The sequence below is a fragment of the Mixophyes fleayi genome, chromosome 3 (assembly GCF_038048845.1).
Source record: "Mixophyes fleayi isolate aMixFle1 chromosome 3, aMixFle1.hap1, whole genome shotgun sequence".
Taxonomy (NCBI): domain Eukaryota; kingdom Metazoa; phylum Chordata; class Amphibia; order Anura; family Limnodynastidae; genus Mixophyes; species Mixophyes fleayi.
Genome location: NC_134404.1, coordinates 337,150,201 through 337,172,206, shown reverse-complemented (window position 1 = coordinate 337,172,206; position 22,006 = coordinate 337,150,201). Strand labels below are relative to the sequence as shown.

The 22,006-nt window shown below is 41.0% G+C and overlaps 1 protein-coding gene across 4 annotated transcripts in view; it reads right to left on the bottom strand.

Annotated features, from left to right (window-relative positions):
- The window catches only part of XDH (xanthine dehydrogenase), a 65,168-nt gene continuing 43,162 nt past the window's right edge, over positions 1 to 22,006 (bottom strand). For 3 of the 4 annotated variants that reach the window (XM_075204360.1, XM_075204361.1, XM_075204363.1), the window contains 19 exons: positions 20,729 to 20,852; positions 20,219 to 20,338; positions 19,632 to 19,728; positions 18,583 to 18,707; positions 17,228 to 17,361; positions 16,228 to 16,315; positions 15,826 to 15,912; positions 12,588 to 12,779; positions 11,410 to 11,555; positions 10,345 to 10,426; positions 8,207 to 8,302; positions 6,924 to 7,052; positions 6,719 to 6,793; positions 5,906 to 5,958; positions 4,953 to 5,067; positions 2,812 to 2,877; positions 2,516 to 2,704; positions 1,891 to 2,058; positions 1 to 508 (listed from right to left, as the gene is read on the bottom strand). In XM_075204360.1, the coding sequence (XP_075060461.1) occupies positions 458 to 508; positions 1,891 to 2,058; positions 2,516 to 2,704; positions 2,812 to 2,877; positions 4,953 to 5,067; positions 5,906 to 5,958; positions 6,719 to 6,793; positions 6,924 to 7,052; positions 8,207 to 8,302; positions 10,345 to 10,426; positions 11,410 to 11,555; positions 12,588 to 12,779; positions 15,826 to 15,912; positions 16,228 to 16,315; positions 17,228 to 17,361; positions 18,583 to 18,707; positions 19,632 to 19,728; positions 20,219 to 20,338; positions 20,729 to 20,852 (2,137 nt within the window). In that variant the 3' untranslated portion in view covers positions 1 to 457. Of the gene's footprint in view, positions 509 to 1,890; positions 2,059 to 2,515; positions 2,705 to 2,811; positions 2,878 to 4,171; positions 4,222 to 4,952; positions 5,068 to 5,905; positions 5,959 to 6,718; positions 6,794 to 6,923; positions 7,053 to 8,206; positions 8,303 to 10,344; positions 10,427 to 11,409; positions 11,556 to 12,587; positions 12,780 to 15,825; positions 15,913 to 16,227; positions 16,316 to 17,227; positions 17,362 to 18,582; positions 18,708 to 19,631; positions 19,729 to 20,218; positions 20,339 to 20,728; positions 20,853 to 22,006 lie in introns of those variants that run through there. The other variant, XR_012689804.1, reaches the window with a different exon arrangement.

The following is a 22,006-nucleotide window of genomic DNA, read 5'->3' as shown; positions in this document are numbered from 1 at the left end:
AACAGATGTTCATGATTAAAAAATACATTTGGCTAAATAGATTGTAGCAATTTTTAAAGAGTACAATTTTTTTTTATGCAAATAGAAACCATTTGGTGTATAAATTAATAAAAATAAATGTTGATTCCTAATTACATCTTGTTCGCTAGTAGTGTATTTTGTTAATAAAATGTATTTAATACAAGAATGAACAATCTTGCGGCCACATCTGAATAGAATAAAATATCTTGAAATCCCCCGAAAGCATAAATTAAGTCTCCTAACGCTGCAGATTCCTCTGTTGAAAGATGTGATTCTGGAAACGATCTCCAGTACATCACAGAACGGTTATTGACAATGTTCTGCAAAACCTTTAGCATTGACGCCATCAATATAACCAGCCGTGTCCAAAGATTTGTTTCCCTGAGTGTGGACGATATACTTTGGTAAAGGCTCCAGGTCACAGAAGGTTCTCTCATTAAACTCGTATAGTCCATGGTTTAAACGTTCCTGGTTCTGTAACTGGGCACTGCAGGAGAACAAGATAGAACGGTTCAGAACTACACACAGCTCACGGAAATAATGATGTTATATTACATAGGTCATGAACAGACTGCTGTTATCCTGATTTTTTTCAGTAGAGTACTTTGTTCTCTATATTGTTCTTCATAATGCATGATTGATTACTAGTTTTGCGAAAAATGAATAAAACAGTGTTTTAATGATCATTGTTATAATTAGGTTTTAAATTATATTTTAAACTAGACACTTTGCGCCGATGTTACGGCTGGAATCTCCGCTTCTTTTTCCTTGGACCCCATAGAGGTGTGAGGAGATAATGAGCAGAGATTCCTGCCGTAGTTGCCGGCAGTGTGCGCAGTGGGATGTCCACGCGCCGTATCACCGGCAATTGGATCTTTCCTTTAGATGTTTGTTTAATAATATATTGTCTTTTTTTCGTGATGGAAAGGAAAGCGGTCAGCCTATCACGCTGCTGTGCCATGTCATGTGACAGGGCGCTGAATGGGGGAGCGGCTGGAGAACTGTCCAGCCCAGGGATAATGTCTGACTGAGATAAATGTGATGAAGTCAATCAGGAATGAGATAGAGATTCAGTAGTGGGTCTTGTTTAAACACTCCGGAGGCCTTATTCCCAGATGCCAGCCCTGGATGAGGGTAACGTTTACAGCTTTTTATACAAGAACCCACCCCAATCACAGACTATGACCCTTCTCTGTACCTTGTGAAAGGAATGGATGGTTTCCACAAAACATCTGTACTAATACTCAGAATCAGATACACGTCTCGGTGACAAAGTGAGGGTCCTACATTATAATTGCTACATGCCTGGTAATTAGGTCCATAAATGCGGTGGTAATCATCAGATCGATGCTGACTACACCGGCAACACTTACCACCACATCTTCAGTCCGGACGGCAACTTCCCAGACGACGATCCATCACGACTCTTCTGTGAAGCGACTTATGGCAATTCCGAAGACAGAAGACGCCGGCGGGACTGGATGACATCACTGACATAGGCGACGCTGTTAACGCTGCTCTTACAGTGGTAATGTAACTATGGGGCCATGTACAATGTAGAACCCTTTGTAAAGTACATTGTACATGGCCCCATAGTTACATTACCCCCTTAAGAGCAGCGTTAACAGCGTCGTCTATGTCAGTGACGTCATCCAGTCCCGCCGGCGTCTTCTTTCTTCGGTCTCAAGATGTCGTGGTAAGTCTTGTCGGTGGAATCAGCACCGTTATTCCGTACCCCACCCCATAAATGAAAGTCACATGGAGATTTTGTTCAAATTGGATATTCACATAACATATGTTCTTGGAATGGCTGAATGGCTAACAGATAAATCACAGCACCGTGTCCCTGAGACTATGACAGGCTCCTACCAGTTTGGTGAACTGATCCACACAAGCGTTGCGTATCTTCTCTGGGGTGGCCGGACTGTCCAGTCTAAATAGTCCAGTAATGCCGGACTCCGCCCTGGCCGACGCGATGGCGTCTTTAATGGCATAGAAAATGGAGGCCGACAAGAAAAGCGGAGGCTCCCCAACAGCCTGAATTGAAAAATGCGATGATTAGTACAACATGCGAACAAGTAACATCGAGAAGATGCCAATCATTTATAGAGCCCATCCCCAAAACTAGCAGAACCACAGACAACCTGTGGCCCAGGGGCCACGGATTAGAAGAACCTCGCACCCACCAGCTCCTGCACTCACATGGTGCTCCAGAGAAGACTGCTTGGTGCCGTAACAGTAACGGGCGCACAGAGGGAGGATATCAATGCCGACTGGCCCAGTTGCATCTATAACCGCCGTCTTCAATTGCTCTAGATTTCTACAGAACTATGTGCTGTTAACGCTCCAGAAACTTATAAAACATCTCAATATTACAAACTTGTGCTCAGTTACTGGGAGAGTAGTTAAGAAAATGTACAGCAAAATATCTAAAATAATGGGTTTGCGTTTTTAGTGAATCCTCGTTGCAGATTTTAAAAAATGTCTCCTGTACCTTGGACGAGTAGATGGCTTTGCTGTTTGGACAGTCACGTAGGAGCGATACGTTGAATTCTGCCGGAATGTCGCCGAAGGCCGGTATCTTGTACATTCCGGGACCTCTTGTGTACAGGTTTCCCTCGGGCGAATATTTTAACTCTTCCAAGGTAAAAAGGCCGAGTCCTTGTACAAACGCACCTTCCACCTGAGCAAGGAAGAGTTAATTCCCATGAATCCTGTGGATGGGTTTCCTGGATATAACATGATTCCATGGACTATAATGATCATAATAAACAATTCCATATTACTCACCTGCCCTATATCTATGGCTGGGTTAAGACTGATGCCGACATCCATTACTATATCTGTGCGTAGGTTCTATAAAGAGAAAAAGACATAGAAACATTACTAAACACAGACGTTACTAACTGTGAGAATTGGGACATTTATACAGAAAATGTTGTTTTCTTTTTAAGCTGTGTTACCTAACATTGTATGTAACACAGCTTAAAGTCCCGTTGCGTGCCGTATTTTGCATGAAATTGCTCAGTGCTTGCTCAGAAACTGACTTTACACCAGTGAACGCAAGAGCATGCAATTTAAGTCCGAAAGCAAATGACACGCAGGCAATATACAGTAAGGACGGGCCACGGTGGAGCGCACACATCTGTCCAATTCAACGATCTGGGCATTAATAACATCCTGACGTAAAGTATGTATTTCATGTTAAAAAAAAATTCAATGTCTTTTTATTAATGATTATAGTACAAAAGAAGTGTTGATGAGGTTTTTTGTGTGTATGTTCTGATGGTGCTCATAGGCAAACAGAGGGGGTGGTTTCCTAGTGCCTGTAAGCCCCCCTCCAAGCCTGAGGCACTGTATAATTAAGGTGGCTGGACCCTGCCCCTGCTTCACAAGGCTCTGTATATTATGGGGATAGGGAGAGTTGGAGAGCAGCCAAGCACTGTCTAATATTATAGCCACGCCCCCATGCATGCTGGTCACGCCCACAAAAAAATAACCATATTATCGTTCATGGCATATTATAATTATAATATTATATACTTTAACTGTTTGTTTCCCAAAACTTTCAGAAAACACTTTTTTTTTCTTTCAAACATGATGAAAATTAATTAAATTAAATAATTTAAACCCGAAATTTGTTCTGTTCTAAAAAAAAACAAAACACAACATAAACACATCGGGGCTGATTCATTAAGAAAAGTAAGTTTTCCCCTGGACAAAACCATGTTACAATACAAGGGGTGCATTTAGTTTATTATTTGGCACATAAGATAAATAGTGGCTGTTTTTCATGTATCACACAAATACTTGATAGCTTTATTTTTACAATGAAATGTAACGTTAATCTAGGACATGCCCTACCTCAACTTTAACTCTGCCATCACATTTTATATTTACCTCCCCCTCCAATGTAACATGGTTTTTCTCAGGTGCAAAGTTACTCATTTTTTTTGCTTTCCTTTCCTTAATGAATCAGACCCATTATGAGTAACCGCAGAATATACGCAAAAGCACCTGTCTGTCTGCTTAGCACGTACATAGGTATAAGACTACATGCTGGTGTTCTGTGTGGCTATTTGCAGGCCCAAATGTGCAACCACCAGTAATGTGTAAGAATCAGGACACAAAAAAAAAAATCAGGGCTCACCTGCTAGATGAGCTATGTCCAACCCCTGAAGCTTATTTAAAACTCTTGTCCTGCAACACAGAATCAATAGACATTCTATGAGCACCTCTGGCTGCATGTTTCATGCTCCTCTCATCAGAAGTAGCATCGTTTTACACCCCATATGCAAACAGAGGGGGGGGGGGGTTCCTAGTGCCTGGAAACCCCCCTCCAAGGGCACTATATAATTGAGGTGGCTGGACCCTGGCCCCGCTTCACACAGCTCTGCTTAAAAAAAGGGAGAGCTGTGTGCACCTAACAGTAGTCCACGCAGCATTATCCATGTATATTATGGGGATAGGAAGAGTTGGAGAGCAGCCAAGCACTGTCTAAAATTATAGCCACGCCCCCATGCATGCTGGTCACGCCCACTGGTGGCGTGGTGTGGAAACCCCCCTCTACAAATCCTACGTTTGCCCCTGCACCCCACCATGATCTTGACATAGTGGTCCATGCTCTTAAATATATAAATATTGGTGTTTATGAAACAATAGGCTCCTATTGTCATTTGCAATATGAGGGTGCGATTTTAGTTTTGTAAATAACCCTTGTGTGTGTTTAAATCATCAACACAAAAATGTTTTTTTCCAAAGCATTTGTAATGACCAGTTATCTTCTCAGATATTAGAAGTTACAATGTCAGCCGCCATCTTTCTTTTAGCAGAACCTGTCTCCTCCTCTCCTTATTTATTGTATTTTATTCATTTATTTTCCTGGTAACAGATGTACATTATATTGGGTCAGGGATTATCGCTGCTCATACCTTATGGTCACCGGTTAAACAGTCGATCTCCACTTCAGAAGATGCCACCCCATAGCTGAAGTAGTTGCTGGGATTTCCCGTATTGGTTTCAGGGTTATACCCAATCCCGTCAATCCTTGGATGGAAAAAAATATTTACTAATTGCATACAGTACAAGTGATACATAATAAGTACAACGGTAGTGGTTTGCATTTCTGAATGGAACGAATAAGGTAACATAAGCAAATGAGGCAGCTGCTTGGTGCATAGAGGCCCAGTCTAATCCTAGGTTTCATTTAACTATCGACAGCTTTTCAATACCGCACTTCTGTTATTTATTTCTGGATTCAGAAAAATATTCAGCATTGGTGGAGTTACATTTGGAGCACATCTCTTTACTATGTCTGTTTTTAATATTTTTACAGGGTCCCTTAAGTTTTATAAATCCTATTTTTGCGTCTCGGGCAACGAATGATGGAAGGAAATAAAACAATATTCACTTTCAACAATTTTATTCGAAAACACAGATTTCGCTCCAGACGTATATTTTTGCATAGATTGTAAGCTCTTCAGGTCAGTATTTATGATGCAGTTGTCTTTATTTGAAATAAATTGTTATTGTGTGAAACTCTGTAAACTTGTCCACAGGCCAGAGGCTGTTAAAGCTTTGCTGCATTGGTGTTTGCGTTGGGATGAATAAGAAACCGTAATGTGTCAGTGTGTAAGACGTATCTAAGAACGTGATCTGACTGTCAGTAATGTCCTCCAGTCACCTGTATGGCTTTAAATACCAACTCATACTGATAATTTAAGGTAAACGTATTGCGTATTGCCCAAAAAATCTACAAACTCTTTCAACTGTGCCAAATAAGTCAAAATCTGACAGATCTATAATATTGGAAAATTGTTTTGCCATCTATACGTAACAGGTATCCCTGCCCTCCTTTACATGATGACCAGGCTCAGCAACATACTTGTAAAATCCTGTGGCGGAGAGGCTCACTCTATCCTCGTAAGCAGATCTTATCTGGAAAGGAAACGAGAATTGTTGTCAGTAACATTGTGGTGGGTGCGTGGAACATATAGTATTATCTATTTCATATGTTGGACCAGCCAACCTTGTTTATGGAAATGTAATGAAAATAGAATAATATTTAATTTATTCATCATGTATTTGGCTTCTAGTCGGTTTATTTTACTATAGGTAAGTTCGATCAGAGCATGGTCATGTGTCTTTGTGTAGCGCTAGAGAGAGACAGCATTACGAAGCTTTCTGGAACAGGTAAGTGAGGGCGATAGTTGTTTCCGGTTAATTTACCAGAGGTCTGGGTAACCAGGGGACAGACCAGACATTTCACATTAAAATGAAAATAATTTTTAAGTACTTTGTGCACACTGGCAGCTTTTTGGGTATAGGATCTTCCATTCTTAGCTTATTTATATGAATATCATTTTTATTAAGTGTTAAGAGGAAATAAAGCACTGGGGTCATGAGTTCAATTCCCGATCATGGCCTTATCTGTGTGGAGTTTGTATGTTCTCCCTGGGTTTGCGTAGATTTCCTCCAGGTGCTCCGGTTTCCTCCCACACTCCAAAAACATACTTTACCAAACCTGCAAATCGTGACCCTTGTGGACACCCAACATCTAGTCTGTCCTGCAAATATCAGGACTATTGGGAGGTTATAGGATTAATAAAGTGGAATTATTTCCCACATATGCTCACCACTATAACCAAGGTGCCGTATTTATGAATGTGACAAGACAGCAGCGTAGACAGATACGTACCCAGCTCTCCCATGGCCCACTCGGGTTGGATTTTTTGTAAGGCTCCAGCCTCTGCAGCAATGTCTGACAAGCGTTCTATAAAGATAGGGACATAGTTATACCAGTTTCCAAGGTTCCTGTAAGTTTTGCGTATATATTTGAGAATGTTGCTTTCAATTCTTTTCTATACAACAATTTGTATCTAACGTTCAGAGGTAAATCTTACGTAAATGGCCATGCCGTTGAGGTCAGAACTGACCGACGCCGCCGTTGGAGAAGTGTTGGGGACAGTATTGGTGCTGGTCTCACTTATATGTATTTTAGAAGACGCTATTCCCAAACTCCTACTGGCGACCTACATAATGGAAGAAATTCCTGGTATTAATCCGTTCTTTCATCACTTGTTACATGGTGAAATCTCTACATTACGCCTAAACTATTCAACTTCCTTCTGAAGCTCTAGACCTGGCTAATATACCACGGTTCATTTGATCATCTGTGTTGGCTACATATGTAGACGCTGGTTGGTCGATTAAATTGAAACAACAGTGTGTGTCTGTCCAAACAATAGCTATGAAGAATAAAAATAAATTCAGATTTCATTGGTCAGAATGTCTAGTGACCCAATTGGTGAATATCTGGTGTCATCAGTCAACCACGACGCAGAAAGAAGACTTCACGATCCAGGTGTTTATCCCAACTTTCATAACTGTATCTGTCCAATTTGGCCCTCAATGTCAGCATTTAAATTGGCCTTGGGCTCCCTTGTCGCTTAGAGACCAAACAATGGATTCCATCACATGTAGTCAGTGTAGCGCTACAAATTAAATAAAGAATTTTTAGCAGTAAATGGGTTCACAGGATGAAAAATTAAATTGTAATTCCAATTATAGCCTTCAGTGACATCACAGGTCTGTCTGCAAACTACATCTACCATCATGCATCGCAGCAAGTATTCAACAGTATCTGCCTCTCGCCTATAATGTTAATACCAAGCTGCCCATAGCCTGGTCAGACCAGATAGTGTTTGAATCCTTTCTGCACAGAACTAACAGTTGCAGAGAAGGTAACACCGAATTAATGTTTGAAAGGGAACCAGGCAAGACAAGACTGCACAGCAGTGTCTGTTACCCAGATCAACCACAAAAAACAGGAATAATCTACATTTAGCCCAGGCAGTGCTGTGAACTAAAGTCCAGAGGTACCATGTTGTATCGGCAAATATTTAAACATTTTGGAAAGATACAAGTTTTTGACCCCTTCCTCCCCTTTGACAACAGACCTTGGCAAGCAGCCATCAGAAATCCATCAGATTTGATATTTAATTGCAAAGTCCTCTTATTTTTGGGGGATAGTAATTACAAAATAGTGGACATTCTTTTTAAGTCACATTCTTTTATATTATTAGATTAATTTATGGGTATGTTCTTCTTTGATTGTAAATGCAATATAAACAGATATTTTATTGCCCTGTAAGTCTGGCAGTTTTAGTTTTCCTTGTTCCATTACCTGAATCATTTTGGTGTGAAGACCCTGACCCATTTCTGTCCCTCCATGGGTGAGCAGAACAGAGCCGTCTGTATACACATGGACCAGCGCTCCAGCCTGCAACGATCACAGATAAACCGATTACTGGAATGTCAATAAATACTGTACATCTAATATTTACAAGACACACCGGGGTTAGTGTCACAGCTAATGATCACCGGGCCCCGGTGCAAAATCTGAGCCAGAACTAACCTGACACCACACACCTGAGTGAGTGAGCGTCTGAGTATATATGTCAGACCCTATACATCTGCTCTATATGTCAGTCTAACTGTGCACATTTCAATTTGGGACTGACTACATTTGTTCTCCCTCTCCTCACGCTAATGTCCCTAAACAAACACATAACCAAAAACACCACAAAGAACTAATAAATACAAAAGGAAAAAAAACAACATTTTATTGAGAACACTGATTCTCCTCCGATGGGTAAACATAGTTTCCCCTTAATGAGGTCATTATTATTATTATTATTATTATCTTTGACTTATAAGGCGCCACAAAGGGTCCGCAGCGCCGTACATTACATATATACCGAAAACAGAACCAAGACACAACATGATACAAAAATATATACAAACACAGGTGACAGGGTAAAGCAAATCAGAATATTTCTGGGACAGATAGTGGAAGGGATGGTAGAAATCAGCGAGAAGAAGGCCGAAGCTTAAGAAGACAGGGAAAACAGGGCTAGGGAAGCAGGCCAAGAGGTACAGAGGGTGATGGAATAGTAGAAGGAGCACACAAGGAAAGAGGGCCCTGCTCATGAGAGCTAACATCCTAAAGGGAAGGGGGAGACACAAATAGGGTGGTAATAACTGGGGGAGAGAGCCAGGACAAAGAAGTTAGGAGGACTGACAGACTTGAATATAGAAATGGATCATCTTTACTGGTGTCCTTCATGCCAGCAAGGGTTCATACAGCCGACACTGTAAAATGTCCGTCTACCTTCCAGTTTCTATACGGTGATGTTATGTACTTGCCCTTAGTTTTGCCCTCATTCAAGATGGCCGTGATTGCCTCATGAAGTTTCCATCTTGGATCTCTGTTATGAACTTGCCCTTACAATAGCCCTTATCCAAGATGGCCGGGACTGTCTCATGAAGATTCCATCTTGGATCCCATTTCCTGTTTGGGCCTGGAAAAGGCACTTCCTGTTATGAAGCCTTTGCACGAGTATTGTGTTTGTATCTGAACCAGATGCTTCCACAGAACCTTACTCCTTGTGATTTGGACTACAAGTACTTGGTACTTCCACCAGACCTTTATACTCTTGTGACTTTGGACTTTATTTGTTGGAAACTGGAGATTTATTTGTATACCAAAATAAATCCTTCTGAATTCAGAACTACCTGGCTATTGGGTTCCGTTTGTGATACCAGAAGCGTGACAGGTGATCTGCTGGTGGCAGGATGTTATAATAACAGCTCCAACGGGTACAAAAATGACTGCCTATCCTGATCAAAATCAGTTCAGTATCAATCTGGATTGGGATTGGTAGAAAATCATGTTGGCTAAAGACCGGGATTTGCCAATGTCTGCTGTCATCAACCGAACGCAATTATTGTGCCCAATAAGATCCGGTTGTTTGGTCGCATGCCCATGTATGGGCAGCTTAACTCTAACATACGCAAACGCATGACTAAAAATACACCATCCCACACAACCCACAGTAATGTCCTTACACAAAAACACATTACGGGGTAGATTTCTCGAACCTTCTAAACATTAAAAGTGGATATGTTGCCCATAGCAACCAATCAGATTCTATCATTTTCTAGAATGTACGAGATAAATAATAGCTAGAATCTGAATGGTTGCTATGGGCAACACCTCTACTTTTCCTTTTTTAGAAGGTTTGCTAAATCTACCCCATATCTCACTAACAAAAAAACCCACACATTATACTATGTCCTTCACTATCTACACTACACCCCACATGACCGTAATGTACGTCCCTGGGCCCTACATTAAGAACACTCCTAATACCACATACTCAGGTTTATTTCCCATTAGAAATCCCTGGCAGCCAAAGTCTGGGTTGCTTTCCTAGTGTAATACAATATCTGGGTTTATCATAAAAATAAAGCAATATAAACCTGATTGAGAAAGGAGAGGGTAAAGGAGATTCCAAACTTAGTTGGGATGATGGCGATCCCCCTCTTCTTCCAGCGGTGCTGCCTATGTAAGACAACAAGACCAAAATTGTTTGTGGTCTACATAATGACAATGACCAATTTTTACAAGAGTCTTTGAAAAATATAATTGAGCTCACAGGTTAATCTAAATATTCCAATATATACAACTTAATGTACATTTTGAAATAGTCATCTACTATATAAATGCCTAGTGGCGTGTGTGGGAAAAAAAACAAACAAGCTGCAGTGCCACCTGCTGGGCAGAGTTATACACTGACCTATATATTTCTTGAAGGAGAAGTGACAGTTGGGAGTGGTTGGTGGTTGCCGGGGGTGACAGTGGGGAGTTTTTAACACCTTAAGTAGCTTGATGAAGGATGTGGCGATGAAGATGAAGGATGAGGTGATGGAGAAAAATGATAAGGTGGTGACATGTGGAAAAAAACATGTTAAAAAAGGGCGCTTATGTCGGGAAGTAACACTTTTCCCCTGAGGAGGCCTGGGCTAGCCCCAAATGCATGACAAGAACCTATTTAACACCTTAAGTAGCTTGATTTGACTAGAATGCATGAGTATCATGCACGGGTTAACTTGTAGTATATATATATATATATATATATATATATATATAAGTTTTTTCTAACCCATCTACTTGTGAGATGACTATTTCAATATAATCTTTTCTTCACATCCTCCGCCCTTCTTATTCACTAGAGCCCAATTTGTCAGTGCACAAGAGAGGGCTTTCTTGGTGTTTGCATGTATGAGATCTTAGAGAAGTTTAAAGGTTGTTTATCAGCCAAAAGGCAGAAGAGAATAAAAATGGATACAAATATTGGCAAGTCATCTTACTGCAAATTAGGGGGGGGGACAATCATTTTAATAGGCTTCTTTTAAATGAAACAGTGGAGGAGAAATGTGACACTAGGAGGTGCTTAGTGTATATGTGTTAGAAGAGAAGAGCACAGATTGGCATCTTGCCCACTACGCCCTGGCACAGAGGAAATGTTCCCCCCGATTCATCACCTGTTAAACTTTTCAATGGCCGCTTTCCTCTCCCGGTAGTTGGAGTTCTGCAGACATTCCTCCCAGCATCTGTGGACATTGAAATTTTCCAGCTTCTGATTGAAAGTAGTCAGATCTCCCTCCTTATACATGTTCAGCTTCCTGACCTATATATGGAAATTAGACGCACTGAGATCATGAGAATATTGAGATCAAAGCGGAGAATGCAATCTGAGCTGGTTTCACCAGTGTTAACTTGTCGTACATCAAAGCAAATATATTCAATGAAAACAAAAATTATATCATAGTAACTGAAAGATGAAATAGTTTACTTTCTGACACACGTGATGCAGTTTCACATACTAGATCCGTGGCGGATCCAGGGGGGGACGATCGGGGCAATCACCCCCCCCCCACCCCAGTAGGGGCTTGCTGTCTGCGGCTACACACTATGTACAGGTCCGTTCGGCAGAGACAGGCAGACAGAGAGTCCTGCCTGGCTGCTCCGATTGTTTTTTAAATAGAGTGGCCGGGTAGCACACTGTCCCTGCCTGTCTCTGCCGAACGGAGCTGCACATAGTGTGCAGCCGCAGGCAGCCTTAGCTGTCAAAAAGGGGGCAGTGACTAAATCACCCCTCCTAAATCGCCCCCGATAAAATTATATTCTAGGTCCACCCTTGTACTAGATTTACTAATGGCGAATTTTCTGAGTCTCAAAACCGTCGATTTGCTAGAAAACTACTTATAAAAGCACAGATTAACAATGTGCCAATTTAAAATCGCTGTCCTGACTTGATAAGAAGAATACAAATCATCAGATTTGCTAAACTACAATTTGAAAAATTGACATAACAAACACAAGAAAAAAAGAGGTGATTGTTTCAGTTGTTTTGCTGTTCAGAACATAAGAGGAGGAATCATTGACTTATAAATTATGTGCACAATAATTATTTATTGATTAAGGGGACTACATTAGATTTAAATTAACTTATTAACTTATAGCAACCAATCAGATTCTAGCTGTCATTTATTTAGTACATTCTACAAAATGACAGCTAGAATCTGATTGGTTGCTATAGGCAACATCTCCACTTTTTCAAACCCGCAGTTTAGTAGATATAGCCCTTAGACTGTGTTCACCACAGGTGAATATATAAATGTGTATAAGTACATAGCCAAATAATATCTATGGAACGTACGTCTTCTGGCTGCAGACTGCACACTTGGGAGATGTCATTCATCCAAGCCTCAGCCACCATCATTCCTTGAGGACCGCCAAAGCCTCGAAAAGCCGTATTAGAAGGTAAGTTGGTCTTACACACATATCCAGTGCCTTTAACGTTGGGTATTTTGTAAGTATTATCCATACTGAACAAAGTCCTGTCAATAATCTGTGGAAAAGTGGATTTTTGTCCGTTAGTGTACTGAAAAATGATTTCAATTTGGTAGACTGATTTTATATGGGATCCACACAAATTATCTCTTTAAATACAGATTCCACAAGATGATTTGTGTATTATTTATTTTATCGCTACCTTATGGCTTAAATAGAGCATTTGTGTTTATCAGTTTCGTAAAGGATTTCTAAAAAAAAAAAAGGGGATTCCAGAGTCAGTATTTTACATGATATAGGAGGAACAAAAAAGGGATTTCATGAGGCAGATGCAGCTGCTGGCGCAAAATCTTCGTGCATTAGTTTTCTGATATATATCAGTCATGTAGAGAAATGCGAAACGCGCATACAGTTTATTGGAAACCTGCCCCACCACTGTCTACAGATTACACTGTGGATTTTTAGAATATTAGTTACCTCCTCCCATTAACAAACCTATTACTACTTATATCAGAGGGTTACGTCCAAAGCTGAAATTTGTGGACTCGCAGCGCCAAATGCCGTTTTGTGGCATCATGCCCTAATTCTGTGTGATTTGTTTTGTTTGACTTCCCATGTGGCGTTAGCAAGTCATCACGATGAAGACTGCAGGGCGTAATCCTTGTGATGAGAGAAACAATGTTTCCTGTAGCAGAATGGGGTATTTAAATCAAATACAAGTGGGTACCTGCCTCACGGCTATTGCAGTATGATAACCCTTTAGCACAGTGGTCAGGGAACAGGGGTAAATTACCCCAAATGGGGTAAAAATGAAATTCCTGGGGGTAATGCTGCTGATTCACATGCTGTCATTTGGATTGTAGACCCCTTTAAATGTGAAATTGCTGTTGTACCAGAAGAGCCTCAAGGGTTGGCAGAGGCACTTCTTGAGCTTCGATGCAATAATGAAGCACGTATTACATTTGAAAACAAAGCAGATCTGTCATATTTTTGGATGTCAACAGCTACAAAGGCATCAAAATTGCAAATGAGGAGACAGTCAAAAAGTTGCTGCCTTTTGCAACAACCTACCTTTGCGAACAAGTATTTTCCACTCTAACGACCATAAAAACAAAGCAGAGAAATCGATTGGACGCTGAAGACTGTATCCAAATTGCTCTGACATCAAAATGCCCCAATATTGATGCTCTCGTATCAAAAATGAAGCAACATAATTTCTCCAAAACCTGAAGTTTTGAAGTTGAAGCTTTCAAAGAAATTTAGAATAGATTCAATAAAATTTTGAATTCCAATAATTAATAATATATGATTTCCTTCCTTTCAAATCAAGGGGGTAACGTTGGTGTATCTAAATATATTTTGGGGTAAAAGGTAAAAAAGTTCCCTGACCCCTGCGGTCTAGTAGGAGGCTGCAAGGTCTTTGTCCTTCTGCTACAAATCCTCTGCGAAGGACGAGTGTAGACACTGTCCTCTACTTTCAGAGGAACGCTTTCTTCACCAACCATCTGCACTTTATATGGGAAAGCAGACTCTATGCACACAAATATCAATGTACAAATGTGACATGTAATAAAGACCATTCTACCTTACTATTGTGACTTATTTAATGTATGAATGGGGCTCGAACAAGCAGTATTTTAGGAGAACAAAAAATTAAAGTTGATATCAAGGAGATAAATGCAAAAAAACAGGACTTTAAAATGGTATTTTTACTTTTAGGTGAATGGGCCCATTTCCGTCTCAGCTAATCTATCAATAATAGTCACTGTTTGCTTTGGGGCACTTTCCAAAATGAATAGTGCACAGGTTCCTTGTTATGTACTCTGAATAAATAGGCACAGCTGTGCAAGGAATTGCAATGTGTTTCTGTGAGAAATAATAATAGCATAGATTAATAAACGTTCCTGGCTAATGTCTGTTTTAGCAAAACAAATCTGTCAAAAACAGCATTTGTAAGTGCTGCATTTTAACTATAAGGCCGTAGAAAGATAAACAAGGATTTTAAATCATATCATGATCAATTGAGGGCTATGTAAACCACAGCTAGAAGAGGCTTCATTAAAAATGAAAAGGATAATTATGTCGTGTATGACTAATATCATTTAAACTATAAAAATATCATATTTTATAAGGAACACACTTTAGTTAATATTTATTTTATTTAAAAAAATTGAAAAATTTGCTTAATATGATATTTTCTTTCTTAAATCATACAAGAGTTACTATCTCTCTACTATACAGAGAGCGCTTCCTAATTGGCCAAATGCTTCAGTAATACACATCAAGTGCAGTACTTACATCTAGTGGAAAAAATAAAGTATTGCATTCCTTCGACAGATACATATCTGAAAATTAATACAAATTAAGGGGTGACCTGTTATTCAACATTTAATAGCATTGGGCAGCACGGTGGCTCAGTGGTTAGCACTTCTGCCTCACAGCACTGGGGTCATGAGTTCAATTCCTGACCATGGCCTTATCTGTGTGGAGTTTGTATGTTCTCCCCGTGTTTGCATGGGTTTCCTCCAGGTGCTTTGGTTTCCTCCCACACTCCAAAAACATATTGGTAGGTTAATTGGCTGCTATCAAAATTGACCCTAGTCTCTCTCTCTCTCTCTGTATGTATGTGTGTGTTAGGGAATTTAGACTGTAAGCTCCAATGGGACAGGGACTGATGTGATTGAGTTCTCTGTACAGCGCTGCGGAATCAGTGGCACTATATAAATTGATGATATGTACTTTTAATTTCACCTGCCTCACGTCTAGCCATGACAAATATGTTTTATAAACATTTACTGATGCTCAGCAATTTTTTCTCAAAAAGTGAACGCAAATGTAGCATCAAGAGGTTATGAGACTCTAAGGATAAAGATCACACCCCTACTTAGTTCCATAGACACTGCTATAGTCCTATATAATAGTGTCAGGACAATATAATTTTTTTGCACCATATATGTTTTTGTTGACAAATTATTAAAGTTCATGTTACATTTACTGCTGTAGCCAATTCAGTTTACAGAGGTCATGTGATTGTAAAGCGCTACGGAATATGTTGGCACTATATAAATAAATGATGATGATGATGATGATGTGATGATGCTTACCGCATGTGATAGGTCGACAGAGTTGCCAGCATTTGCATAATAGGAAACCTCTAATGCAGTCACTTCCCCACTTTTCCTGAATCCAACCTGTGATTATACAATGAGACAATGTATCGAGCATTTCGACATAACGGTTTCAGGTTCAAAGGTCACAGGGAAGATTGGGGGAATTATATAAAGGGACCTATTATGAAACAACAATTGAAATATTATGTAGGTAGTGTTAAAATTTATTTTTATTTTCCTAATGTGGGTTAAAAGCACCCAGCAGTTTAATATTGATAAATAGGCTTTTGTGTCTCTAGTCTCTAGCTATCCTCAAGTAAGTTGTCTTTGATTAATGTTATTCCATAGTGACTTTTATAAGTGATTAAGGATAAAACAGGAAACTTGTAAAAATACCTTATAACGCCCAAAATATGGGTGTCTGCCCCCAGTTATAAGCATGTCCTCGTCTCTATCCAGCATGCACCGCACTGGGCGACCGGTCCTGTATAAAACAGTTACATGTTTCAACGCTCGGAACATATAAATCAAGACATATCTGGACATAATGTATAAAACTGGTTATATGAAAATGAGATTCAATATTTTCAAATATATTATTTTTATTTGCGAATAGTAAGTCTCCTAGTGGGCAGTACAGGTTCACTTATTGATTTAAAGTTCACATTAAGGCCCCTCCCCCTTGCTGACATCACACAGGTGGGTGGGACAACAATCGCTTCATATATTGGATTAAGGGCGTAAAGTACGAGGGCTACCTGTATAAAATTTAAAGGAGAATAATATTCAAGACAGGGGCAAATGCAGGATTTGAAGAGGGGGGAGGGTTTCCACACCACGCCGCCAGTGGGCGTGACCAGCATGCATGGGGGCATGGCTATAATTTTAGACAGTGGGCAATGCTGCGTGCACTACTGTTAGGTGCACACAGCTCTCCCTTTTCAAGCAGAGCCGTGTGAAGCGGGACCAGGGTCCAGCCACCTCAATTATACAGTGCCCCAGGCTTGGAGGGGGGTTTTCAGGCACTAGGAAACCCCCCTCGGTTTGCCTATGAAGACATATTACCTCCCTCTCAGACCAGCAGAGTGGTAGGGGAGCCATTGGCTGTGACATCCTGATATAGAATCCTCTGGAACTTGGTGTCCCCTTTTTAGACAAGTCTATTGATAAGGATGAAGGCTCTGGATCTGTGGAGCCAATAGGGAGCCACAGGTGAACTATAGAGTGTGGTGTAACCAGGCTGCTTTCAAAGTAGTAGAGGATGGTATTCGAGAAAATGATTTGTGTTATGGTAAATATAAGACTAATGTAAAAGTGTTTATTGCATTCGGTATTATAAAAAAACTTGTTTCCAGACATTTCAGCTTGAACTCATCGACCGGACTCTACAACTTACACGTTGGCGGCAACAGCCACGGCTGTAGAGACAATTGTACTTCTTGACTCCTTTCCTCCAAACCCGCCTCCCATCCTCTTTACACGGACCACAATCCTGTTCAATGGTACCCCGATGGCACTTGCAGCAAAGGCCTGGGATAACGAGGATACAAAGCTATTACCAGACAAGCAGAATGATTTAAGCACTAACGGCGTCCATTCCTACAGACTGTCCACTAGAGGGCGCACTTTACCTGTGCGTAACAGCTGTCAGACTTACAGGGTGGAAAGGTGCAATAGAATATCTGGGTGTCCAATCAGCAGCCATGATGGCACATCATACTTATAATAATTCATTAAATAAGAAAAGGTTAATCTTGCTTCTCTCTATCTTCTATGATATCAATAAATCATACCCCCAATTGTTCTCAAATCAGGACTTTTGTCCCGGTTTCAAGGACAGTTGGGAGATGTTCCCGGCTTTTAGTGGAGGGGAAAAATGGCAGGGGGGCAGCCGAGCACTTCCAAAGATGTGACCACACACTCTTATCGTGCTCACTACGTTTCTTCTATCCCGATTTGGGAAGTCTTAAAGTTGGGGGGTATAAATATATAGTTAACAGAGGTAGACAATAAAATAAAAGTAAAATAAATATTAAACTACGGCAGTATTCAATAAAATAAGGTGAACAGACACAACGATCTTCAGTTCAACCAATAATTTATATGCCCTGGGGAATCAGGCCAATCACAGTGCATGGAATGTTAATAAGCCAATCAGCAGGACTCAACAAATGTCACATGACTGTCGCCTGATAAAAGGAGCTTACGATTGATTGGCCTATTTGTTTCATTTTAATTATAGTTAATGGTTAAATATCTTATGTAACAGGCAATTTGTATTCCCAGCATATAATTAGCACACTTCCACTTAATAACACCGTCAATAACATTTAAATGTAGGTCATTCTTCTCTCCTTCTTGACACTTTACTTTTATCTTCATGTGAAAAGGTGGCTAAACTGCTTTGAATGACAGGTAAAGTTTGTAGCTTTTCAGGGAGATAATTTGTTCTACTTATCTGTAATTTTACTCTTGTAGGTTTCCAGGAATAGATTGCGTCACTCGAGCCTGTTCTTTACCTCTTTTCACACTCTTTCTCTAAGTTAGATTGTATAATTCCAACCACAGATGTCATCCTATTTGCTGGTTTATACTGTCTGGTTTTCTAGGCTTCTTCTTCGCATTAAACTAACGATTAGTCCTGAATTACAGCAGGGTTGGGAGATATGGACTTTTGAACATTACTTGTTTCCCTATTCATAACACATTGCCTGTCATTGTGAATATATTGAGTAATAAAGGAATTGTTACCTGTGTCTCTGTCATGTTCTGTGTGGAGGCGAACAGTTCCATCTCTCCGTCCTCGCCCTTAGGAACGGCAATACAGCAGTGTGTTTCCAGGTAGAAGTGTTCTTGTCCACCGATATAAATCTCCCCTGGGAAACAGGAGCAATCACAGATTTACGTCAATAGAAATCACAACTACGGGGAAGCGACTCAAGCAAATATATATTAGTGGTTTATTTTAAACTTATCCAATGATAATGGCAATTAAATGAAAGTCCATCATCTCACTTCTATATCGCCTCTCGAATGTCTCCTTAATAGGCAATCCTTGGGGCCTAAATACTTGGGCAGCATGCTGGCACAGTGGCTAGCATTGCCATCTCACAGCTCTGGGGTTATGGGTTCAATTCCAACCAAGGCCCTATCAGCGTGGAGCTTGCATGTTCTCCCCGTGTTTACGTGGGTTTCCTCCAGGTGCTCCCGTCTCCTCCCACACCCCGAGGATATGCTAGTTGGTTAATTGACTTCTGACGAAATTAACCCTCAGGTGTGTGCTAGAGACTATAGATTGTAAGCTCCATTGGGGCTGATTGTGAAAGATTAAATATTCTCTGTAAAGCACTGAGTAACATGTAGGCTGGTCACAGCCATTGCAGAATTAAATTAATCTGCCCTTTTTAATAAAAGTTCAGGGCCATGTACAAAGACAAGCTGGCCATCTAGTACACACTAAAATTAAAACCACTGTATACATTTGTCATCGAGTGAAATAGCAGTGGGAACATTGAATAGGGAAAGAGGCTGAGCATGATAGTATTACATTGCATTACACCGACACCAGTCTCTGGCAGCCAATCCACCTGCATTGTAACGACTCCCAGTAGCCTAGCTAGATTGTAAGCTCTTGGGGCAGTGCTCTCCTTCTTCAGGTGTCTGATCCCAGGTACTTGCATTCTCCTATGTTGTGTATGTAGTTTAATTGTCATTATAAGGCACTATATAGCTAAATACATACATATTCCTAAGTAAACACAGACTATATATACGATACAGAGCTTTGTAGCTGACATTACCTTGCAGGATATGGTCGGCCTCCTGAAAACCTTGCTCTATATTTCCATTCTCAATCTTCTTTATGGGCTGATAAAACGACTGCTTGTCAATGGCTTCCTGCGGGATTATTACATAAAGGTGAGATTGTACGGACAATACGGAGCCACGGACCAAACATATTACTGTACAGGGACTGTACAAAAAGACCTTTGTCTTGTAGTCTTTATGTGACCTATTCAATTCACAGTCGTCACACATGATAATGCCTCATGCATGAAAACCCAATCATCAGCTGCACGCCATTTAAATCTTCACCTTCTCACATCATCAGGACAAAAAAAAAGGACTTTTCACGCCTATGTGATTTACCCATAGAAGGTATAAAAGTCCCATTAAATTGGAGGGTACAGTAAGTAGAAATAAAAGGTCTGCTATCTTCAAGAGAGCCTAAAATAAATGATCACAACGCAATAAACTGGCCCCATCATTTTGAATACCACCACTTCTAAATCTCCAAACGGCCACTTCTAGACTTCTAGACTTCGACCACTGTTCATGACCGTAAAACAATAGATCGATATCTTTACACGTGACAAACGCTTTGTACCTGGATAGTAATAATGGGCTCCAGTTCTTCGTAATAAACCTTCACAGCTTTCGCTGCCCGCTGCGCGTCTTCCTGAGTGTCAGCGACCACAGCACCAATCACATGTCCGATGCAAGTCACCTGCGTGGCGGATTATAAAGACTCACAGCTGGTGCTCAGTGGGGAACCGTAATATTAAACCGTCAATAGAAGTAAGTAGCATGAGATAGATGACAGGTCCCTAAGTCTCTGCAGACAGTTATGTTACGGGTTATCTCCCCCTCTACTATTGTCAATAAAACCATCTGCAGAATTACAGAGCCGCCAATATGGTAAATTTTAATACAAGTACAGTTCAACCGCAGGTAAAGCCACCACTTGACATTAATATATATATGAATCTGAATATATTGTATCACTTGAGCTGAGCTCCAGTGATGCTGGGAGGATGTGAGCCTCTCTTCCTCTCTTCCATCATTACCCAGAAAGAATTAAACTGACGCTACATTGTTTCCCATTAATTACACTTACCACATGTTCTGCAAAGATCTCCTCGTCATGTCTGATCCCTGTGATGTTACTTCCCGGAACGTCTTTAGCAGAAATAAAACAGACAAAGCCTGGTGTGAGCTCAGCCATGGAATGATCGATAGAGCTGTAGAGAAATGAGATGGACATGGAATGTTAGCGCTAATTATCCCGTCTCCCCGATCTGTCTCCTGATGCCACAAAGATCTCATCTGGAAAAAGCAGAGAGCAAATTCTGTGCTACTGTAGTGTGCAAAGCCCATGGTGTGAACCACCGCAGAGGTGACATATTATAATGTGAAAATTATATCATTATATTATTATATCCCATCATAAATATATGAAACAGCTACATATAAATGGCCACCATATTACATCCAGTCATCTATATTAGGATCCTGAGTTAGAGTTGAACATAAATCCATTTACAGTTTAGCGTCTCATGTGTAAATTGAATACAGCGTGGGTGTGAAAACTCAAGTCATCCACCTCCCTTAGAGGCAGGGCTGCCATCAGAAACTGTGGGGCCCAGTACTAATTAATCTGGCGGGGCCCCCCCCTCCCCATACATGTGCCCCCCTTCCTCTTCGCCATACATGCGCCCCCTATCCCTCATCACAGTACATCCCCCCCCACTCCCTCATCACAGTAAATGTTCCCCTCCCCCCAAAGTAAATGTCCCCCTCTCCCCTCCCCGCAATCACAGTAAATATCCCCCCTCCCCTCCCTGTAATCACAGTTAATGTCCCCCTCCCCCCCCCCCCCACAGTTAAGGTCCACCTCTCCTTCCCAATCACAGTTAAGGTCCCTTTCTCCCTCTCCTTCTCGCCCCCCCTCCACAATTAAGGTCCCCCCCCTTCACAGTTAAGGTCCCCCTTTTCCCCCCTCCCTCCCTCCACAGTTACAGTCCCCCAGGCTCTCTTTCCCCTCCAGCTCCCGGTCACGGATACACTGTGCGCTGTCCGGGCCCCTCACAGCAGTACTGGCCGTACCCCCCTGATGGCGGCCCTGCTTAGAGATGCATTCAATCTTCACTTACATGTATCCTTAAGATACATCTTTTGTGCATGTCCTATAGACAGGGTGCAATTATCTGTGATGATGATGATGATGATGACAACTGCTGCAGTAATACGTGTCTCCAGCAGATGGCAGCAGTCAGATGAACCATTCTTAGACCCTAGTTAGTTAGTTCCTAGACCTAGACACTACTTATACCACATTCACACTGACCTAAAAACCCAGGCTATTGCTGGGGCAAGCCCCGACAACCCGGATCGT